The sequence below is a fragment of the Archocentrus centrarchus genome, unplaced genomic scaffold (assembly GCF_007364275.1).
Source record: "Archocentrus centrarchus isolate MPI-CPG fArcCen1 unplaced genomic scaffold, fArcCen1 scaffold_36_ctg1, whole genome shotgun sequence".
Taxonomy (NCBI): Eukaryota; Metazoa; Chordata; class Actinopteri; order Cichliformes; family Cichlidae; genus Archocentrus; species Archocentrus centrarchus.
In genome coordinates, this window is record NW_022060263.1 from 2,229 (window position 1) to 9,985 (window position 7,757).

At 46.6% G+C, this 7,757-nt stretch overlaps 1 protein-coding gene across 1 annotated transcript; it reads right to left on the reverse strand.

Moving 5' to 3' along the window:
- Positions 1-218: 218 nt before the first annotated feature.
- LOC115776727 (E3 ubiquitin-protein ligase TRIM21-like) lies at positions 219-7,030 on the reverse strand. Its single transcript, XM_030724488.1, has 2 exons — positions 6,923-7,030; positions 219-2,108 (listed from the first exon to the last, which is right to left on the reverse strand). The coding sequence occupies exon 2, from the start codon at positions 2,097-2,099 to the stop codon at positions 444-446; it is 1,656 nt and encodes a 551-aa protein (XP_030580348.1). The 5' UTR covers positions 2,100-2,108; positions 6,923-7,030; the 3' UTR covers positions 219-443.
- Positions 7,031-7,757: the final 727 nt, after the last annotated feature.

The window sequence follows — 7,757 nt, forward strand, 5'->3', positions numbered from 1 at the left end:
AGGGACCATCAGCTGGTGTCTGAGGGACCATCAGCTGGAGAAGAAGAAGATGGATGATGAATATTTACAGATTTCTTTGAATATTTTCCCGTCTGATCAGTTTTGAGTGAACATACCCCCCCCCCCCCCCCCCCCCCCCCCCCGTATAACAATGACACACGTTTCTGTTTCACTGACAGCATTTAACAAACTTTATTGTAAAATGAAGATTTTTGACATTTATTCTCTGAGATTTTGTCTTCAGCTCGAGTCTCGATTAGTGGGAAAATTTCCTGATTCAACTTTTCTTCTGTTTGCATCAAATTCCAGGAGAATCAAATCAAAGTGTGAATCAGAGTCCACGATAATCCGATTCTAGAGGAAACATGGAAACTGTAGAGGATTCACACTGAATATGTTCATTTGGTCCCTTCAAGAAAAATCAATCAGTTCATCAAATAAAATCAGTCGCTGATCGACTCAGTTTGATTGACAGGACAGATGATCAGAGGAGCAGAGTTTTTACCACCGTGATTCGGACAGGGACTGAAGTATGGGTGGAGTTTGTGAGTGAAGGAGCAGCCAGTAAAGGAGTAGATCAGAGCTGCAGCATCTACATCATAGAAGGAGACCAGACCCTCCTCATAATCCACAAACACCCCCACCTTCTCAGGACCAGGCTGAAGACAGAGACTGACTGGAGGTTCAGCACAAGCACTGTACTCATTTCCATTTCTCAGTGCTACAGTCCAGAATCCATTCTGAGGTCTCAGTGTGATTATTCTCTTCCTGTTGATGGACTCTCTGGCCACTCCTAAATCCCATTCAGTCTTTCCTTTAACCTGAACCTCAAAGTAAAATCTGCCTGAAGAGAAACTCTGCTTTCCTAAAACCATAACACAGTTAGAAAATCTCTCTGGGTTGTCTGGAAGTTCCTTCTCCACATCACCACAGTGGACTTGTTTTCCATCATCAGACAGGATGAGATAAGGATGTGCTGTATCAGGCTCAAGAGTCACATCCACTGCATACTGCTGGACCCTCCTCAGCTCAGCCTCAAGCAGCTTCTTCATGTCTTTCCTGAGTGTGTCCTCCAGCTGAGCCACAGCTCTCACCACAGTCCCCTCATATGATGGTGGATGGATGCTGACCTCTGTCCAGTCCTTGGTGGGTGGAGCAGCTTTGAGGGAGGAGAAGCTTTGGAGGAGGTGGAGGTGGTCTTCAGAGCGTGAGAGCTGCTCCACCTCAGAGCTTCTCTTCATCAGCTCAGAGACTTCCTGTTCCAGATCTTTGATGAGACCTTCAGCCTGTTTCTCTGTTGCTTCCTGTTTGTCTTTGACCTCCTTCATGAGCTCCTTCAGGCCTCTCTCAACAGACTCCATCAGAGCAGTGAAGACCTGAACACCTTCTGCTTCCTCTCTGTCTGCAGCATCTTTGCTCATCTTCACTGACTCTTTGATCTCCTGAATCTTCAGTCGTCTCTTCTGGATCATCTGCTGAATTTCAGCCTCTGTCTTCCCCAGCTCTGCCTTCTTTCCTTCATATTCTTCTCTCAGAGGAACAAACTCATGGTTCTTGTGGTCTAAAACAGGGCAGAGCATGCAGACACATGTCTGGTCGGTCTTACAGAACAGCTCCAGAGGTTTATCGTGCTTCGTGCACATCCTTCCTTCCAGGTTCTCCTCAGGCTCCACCAGCTGATGTCTTTTCAGACCTTTCTTGGTCAGATGAGGCTCCAGGTGAGTCTGACAGTAGGAGGTCAGACACACCAGGCAGGACTTCAGGGCCTTCAGTTTGGTTCCAGTGCAGACGTCACAGAGAACTTCTCCTGGTTTGGCAGCTTGTTGCTCTGAGCTGCTGCTGCTGGCTTTCTGCTGAGCTTCACGTCTGAACTGAGCAACCATCTCAGAGATGAAGGTGTTGACCCTCAGCTGAGGTCTAGTGGAGAAAGTCTCTTTGCACATGGGACACTGAGACCTCTGATTGATGTCCCAGTGCTGAGTGATGCAGGTCTTGCAGAAGTTGTGTCCACATGGTGTGCTGACTGGATCAGTGAACACATCCAGACAGATGGAGCACAGAAACTGATCTTCAGATCGCAGATTGCTGGCAGCAGACATGTCTGCACTCTGAGGGAGGAAGAAGAGAAACACACTGGATTTAAACTTCAGGTTAAAGTTCATCTTTAAAAAGAAAGAAACCAGTGTCAGTATTAAACTCTTTACATGTGTCTCTGAGCAGTTTGCGTTATGGATGCTCTGCTGTGAGCTCATGCTACTGCATCTCCTCACAGACTGCATGAGTGTGAACAGTGAGGGGGTGTCAGTGAGGCTGCAGGGTGGAGAAGTGGGTCAGTCTGGGTGCTGATGATGGGTGGAGCTGCCTCAGCTTGCTCCTCCACACCTGCTGTGTGTCTGCTCATTAAGGCTGTGCACTAAATCACTGCTGGGGCTGCATTTCTTTGTCACCACCATGATGGGAATTTGGTTTTTTTTTTGTGCGTCCGTGTTTTTCCAGCCTGGAATTCCCTTGTGGTCTCCTAAAAGTCTCCCAGGTGTTCCTGTGAGAGTCTGCAACACCCAGCCGGCCACCTGCCTCTGTGTCCCCCTCAGCCAGTGCCTTTCTGTTAGTGATGAGCACAGCGACACCTGCTGGCTAATCACCACATCTTGATAACGCTGCTCTGTGAAACAGTGACACAGAAAAGCCCGGCACAGTCCCAAACAAAGCTGCGTATTATACCAACTATCAATAATTATGATTATATGATCATGAAATTCCCATAACAGTAGCTGTGATTGTAAAGAACAACATCTCAGTAAATAGTTTTCTCTCTGTTGTCATTGGTGAGGCTGTTTCAGTTTTTAGTTGCCTCGTTTCCTGTCAGCATGGCCTCGGGGAAACCCTCAGAGTTTGGATGTGTTTGGTTGACTCTAAGCTTTCTGGAGTTCATGTCATCAGGTTTGTTTCACACCAACAAAGCTAGAAGCTGGAGCAGCCTTAGACTTAATTCTCAGTTAATTCAAAATGTCTTTAAATAAATAAAAATAAATATGTTTTCCTTCTTTATTAAAGGCTTTGTTTTGCCAGTTGGTGGAAGCTTCCACCTTGGTGGCCTCAGAGTCTCGTCTCTGCTCTTTGTGGATGATGTTGGCTTCATCAGGTGGTGGCCTCCAGCTCACAGTGGAACAGTTCACAGCTGAGTGTGAAGCAGCTGGTATGAGAATCAGCACCTCCATGTCTGAGGCCACGGTATCAAGGTGGAGCGCCCACTCCAGCTCAGGGAGCTGCTGCCCCAGGTGGAGGAGTTTAAGTATCTTGGAGTCTTGTTCACGAGCGATGAAGAAGGGAACGGGAGATCGACCGACAGATCGAAGCTGCGTCTGCAGTGATGTGGACGCTGCACCGGTCTGTCGTGGTGAAGAGGGAGCTGAGCGTAAAAACGAAGCTGTCGATTTACCGCTCGATCTACGTTCCTACCCTCACCTATGGTCAGGAGCTCTGGGTAGTGACTGAAAGAATGAGACTGTGAATGTGGTTTCTGATATGCCTGTGTTTAAACTCCATATATGGTTTTCTTTAAGAGATGTAACAAAGCTGAAGGCCTTTTCTTTAAGGTCCTCTTCTCTCCTTTGACCAAATAAGGAAAGGTCTGCATTCCTAGGCTCCCTGTATGGCTGAAAACTGGCTGAAACTGGTTCTATTCATGGAGCATGAACAATGTAAACAGATGTTGGGGTCGAACTCTGTGGTATATAAAGTAGGAAATGCTGATGTTCAGGAGAGACAGAGATGACACTTGGCGGTCTCTCCCAGGCACAGACTAGGAGTGCTCGGTATGACACTGTTCTCTCTGGTAAATGAATCTGTTATTTTAAGAAGAACTTTGTCAGTGGAGAATTTCTTCACTACATCCACAACACGAATACAAGCAGCAGAAATGAGCTTCCTCCAAAGGGTGGCTGTCCTCTCCCTTAGAGATAGGGTGAGGAGTGCAGTCATTCAGGAGGGGCTCAGAGTGGAGCTGCTGCTCCTCCACATCTAAAGGAACCAGTTGAGGTGGTTTGGACATCTGATCAGGATGCCTCCTGGGTGCCTGTTGGGTGAGATGCTCTGGGCATGTCCTACCAGGAAGAGGGCCTGAGGCAGACCCAGGACACGGTGGGGAGATTATATCTCTTGGCTGGCCTGGGAACTCCTTGGGGCCCCCCAGATGAGTTGGTGGAGGTGGCTGGGGAGAGGGAGGTCTGGGCTTCTCTGCTTAGGCTGCTGCCCCTGCGACCCTGCACTGCTGTGGATGTCACATCCTGTAACATGAGCACGATGTTTGAGTCAGTCTGAGGATTTGAACCTGCAGCCTTTCTCCTGCTGTTCAGGACATATTTACAGCAGACGCTGTCACAGTCCTGAGCCGTGCGCCCAGGTTTGGTTCTGTATTTGTTCCTTGAGGTTCTGTTTTTGTTGTATTTCTGCTGTTTCTAAGTTTGTGTACAGTTTACATTCTCAGTTTGATTTTCTGAGCCTAGTTCTTAATATTTCATTCCCTTTGTTTCCTGGTGTTCTTGTGTTCCTCTGCCTGTTTTATCCCTCTGTGTCCTGCTCGCTTGTGCTGTGCATCATATCTGTTTTTACTTCCTGTGTTGTGTCTGTATTAATCATATGTTTAGATTCCCTCAGTGTGCCTCCCAATGTGTCAGGTCTGTGTTTCTGTGTCCCTGTTTATTCACTTCCTGTTTTATTGTCCTACTGTCCTGTTTCCTGTGTGTTGTGTTCAGTTTTGCTTTCCCTGTCTTGTTAGTGTCATTCAGTCCAGCTGTTCTTTCCAGCTGTTTCCTCTTGTCTAGTTACCTTGTGTATATATATTGTCTGAGTTTTTCCTTTTTCCTTTGTTGTGCCGTCGTCTATGGAAGCTTGTTTCCTCTACTAAAAAATAAATAAATAAAAATAAAAAAATCTTCATCTGTAACTTGAGATTTTGAGTTATGTATCTCAAATTTTCATGTTAATAACTTGAAATTTCAGCTTAGCACTGCCAATCAGGAAGAAAGAGCTAATTTGCTTTTAACCTGGAAGCAGATGCTGCCAGCGCATGTGCACTAAAAATGGGGTCGCGACAGTATCAGTGAGCTAGCAGTTACTAGCAAACCTGAACAAATTGTTGGCATGTTTTTGACCTTCAATGATCAAAATGTCTTCTCACCAAAAACAGCTGCATAAAAGGTAAGGAACCAACGTTTTCATGTTGATCTGTTGGACAGCTGATACCTTCAGCTTCCTGCTTCCAGTTAACAAGGAAATGATGTACGGATCACGGAGCTTCCTGATTGGCAGTCCTAAGTAAAAATTTTGAGTTATCAACATGAAAATTTGAGATACATAACTCAAAATCTCAAGTTACAGATGATTTTTTTATTTTTTTTAGTAGAGGAAACAAGCTTCCATAGACGACGGCACAACAAAGGAAAAAGGAAAAACTCAGACAAAAAATTTGGGTTATTAAGTCGAAATTTCGAGTTACGGATGGCGACTGGTTTTTGTGTCCTGGGCAGCTCATTTAGGAGTGCTGCCATCTGGTGGACATTTGATATCCAACAGTCCTATTGTTACGTTACACGCTGGCTGGCGGATCTTTTAGCATAAGTATGCAATTATTATGTCAAAATCAGAGGACTGAAGAAGCAGGAGCATGCTGAAACTGAAGTGCTAACATGTACAGGTGCTTCTGATTATGTTGCTCTAACAGTGGATCAGACTCAGCTCAGATCACCCAGAACACGTCCTCTATTTTCCACGTCTTTTTCAGCTACTGGATTCACATAATGAGGCAGTCATGTGATTTCAGAAAACTGGGCCTGGTTTGGGTTTTGTCACGTGATATTCTGAAAAATGCTCCGGGCCTCGACACAGGCCTCGGGCTTTGGTACCAGCTGCAACATCACTGCTCTGCCTGCAACACAGCTGACTTGTGACATTATGACTTGACCGGTGCAGACCCAGGGGATGCAGCTTTCATGAGTCTCGAGGACTTTCAAATTCAGCTCCTCATTTCCCAAGTACGGTGGATATTGGCTTCCCCCGCAGGAAAGAAGGAGGAGTATAGACAGCAAATGTGCAGTTTAGTTCACTCTTGGCCTCGGTATAATGACTTTGTGATGTCATGGATAAGGGACTTTGTTTCCACCGATGAGTCTCCATCTCCTCAATTGCCACACTCTCCAATCCACCACTGCAGCCATCTCCAGCCCTCTTGCACCTCTGTCAACTCATCCACACTTCCTCTGCTCTCCAGCTTCTCTCCTTCACTGCTGCCTGTTTCTTGTCTTAGGAAGAGCATCTCGTGACTGTTTGAGACCATTTCCCAGCCTGCATCTGCCAACGTGGGCTTTCTGTGGACATCCCAGCCCTGAAAAACTGTGTTTCATGTTTCTGAGCTGGCAGATAAAGAAGACATTTCCCATCATGCTTTAAACCTGGATATCTCAGAGGACATTTAAGCTTTGCTTCACAGACTGCTTTTGTTCCTCTGCACACACCAACAGACTGTTTCTCATGTTTTTACTCTGGACGTCTTTGTGACTGACTGCTGTGCACCTGAAATACCTGCCCTGCTAACAACTGCTAGAACGCCTGAGGCTTCCCCTGTGCCGGAGCACCCTGTACCCAGATCTGTTCCTCGGGTGAGGGCGGCTAAGGTTCATCCAGTCTGAAGCTCTGCAACCAGAGTCACCAGCATCTTCAAACTCATTATTATCAGGCTGTCCTAAAAGCTCCCTGAAAAGCCTTCAGCTGATCCAAAATGCTGCAGCTAGAGCACTGACAGGGACTAGAAAGAGAGAGCAGATTTCTCCCATATTGGCTTCTCTTCATTGGCTCCCTGTTAAATCTAGAATCCAATGAACTGCAGATTTGTGTGGAAACAGGAAATGTGATCAGCTGCACTCACCACTGTTGCTGAGAGGACCCTGATGGACTCGGTGAATCTTCTTTTAGAGACAAACAGGACTCGACTGCAGCTCTGCTGCTGCTGCTCTCTCACACTTTCACTTTCACTTCTGGAAAAATGAGCTGAACTTCTCATATTTCAGGTGTTGCTCCGCCTCTTCCTGTAGATGTTTGTCTGGTTTTGCTGCCCCTCCCTTCACAGGATGAGGAATCAGCCGGTTTATACTCAGTGACAGTGTGCAGCAGGTGGGAGGAGTGAGGAGTGCTGTGAGGGTAAAGGTCACACAGTAATGACGTCCTCAGGTGATCAGAAGAAACTCACCTGGATTTCCTTTTTCCACAGCAGACTGAGAGCCTCTGGTGGCCACTGAAGGAGGTCACAGATGTTCTCTCTGAGCTGAAACGATGGTTTAAACTGAAAATGTTAGAAATGAATTCTTTAAAGCTCTGATCTCCTTCCAGCTGCTTCCTGTACCACCTCTTTAGTTTCTGTTAAAGCAGCAGAGTCCTGACAGGGTAGATCCTCATGCCCCTCACTGAGAGCACTGGGCTGTTAGTGAGGGGCAAATATGGTGCTGTGTTGGATGAACTGGTTTCCTTGTTGTTGGGCTTATCCCCTCCTGAGATAATGATAGTGAGTATTCTGCATTTAAGAGGAATATATGCTGACTGATTGTGGCTCAGCTGATGTCAAAGATGTGCCATGTGTTCCTGAATTAACATAAAGTCAAGGGGACCCCAGGCCTCCCAGCTCAACGGGATTCCCCTGTGTGTGTGTGTGTATGTGTGTGTGTGTGTGTGTGTGTGTGGGGGGGGGGGGGTCGTCAAGGGGACCC

What these genes read in the sequence shown, in the direction of transcription:
- LOC115776727 (XM_030724488.1), bottom strand. Translation starts at nt 2,099, where the DNA reads ATGTCTGCTGCCAGCAATCTGCGATCTGAAGATCAGTTTCTGTGCTCC.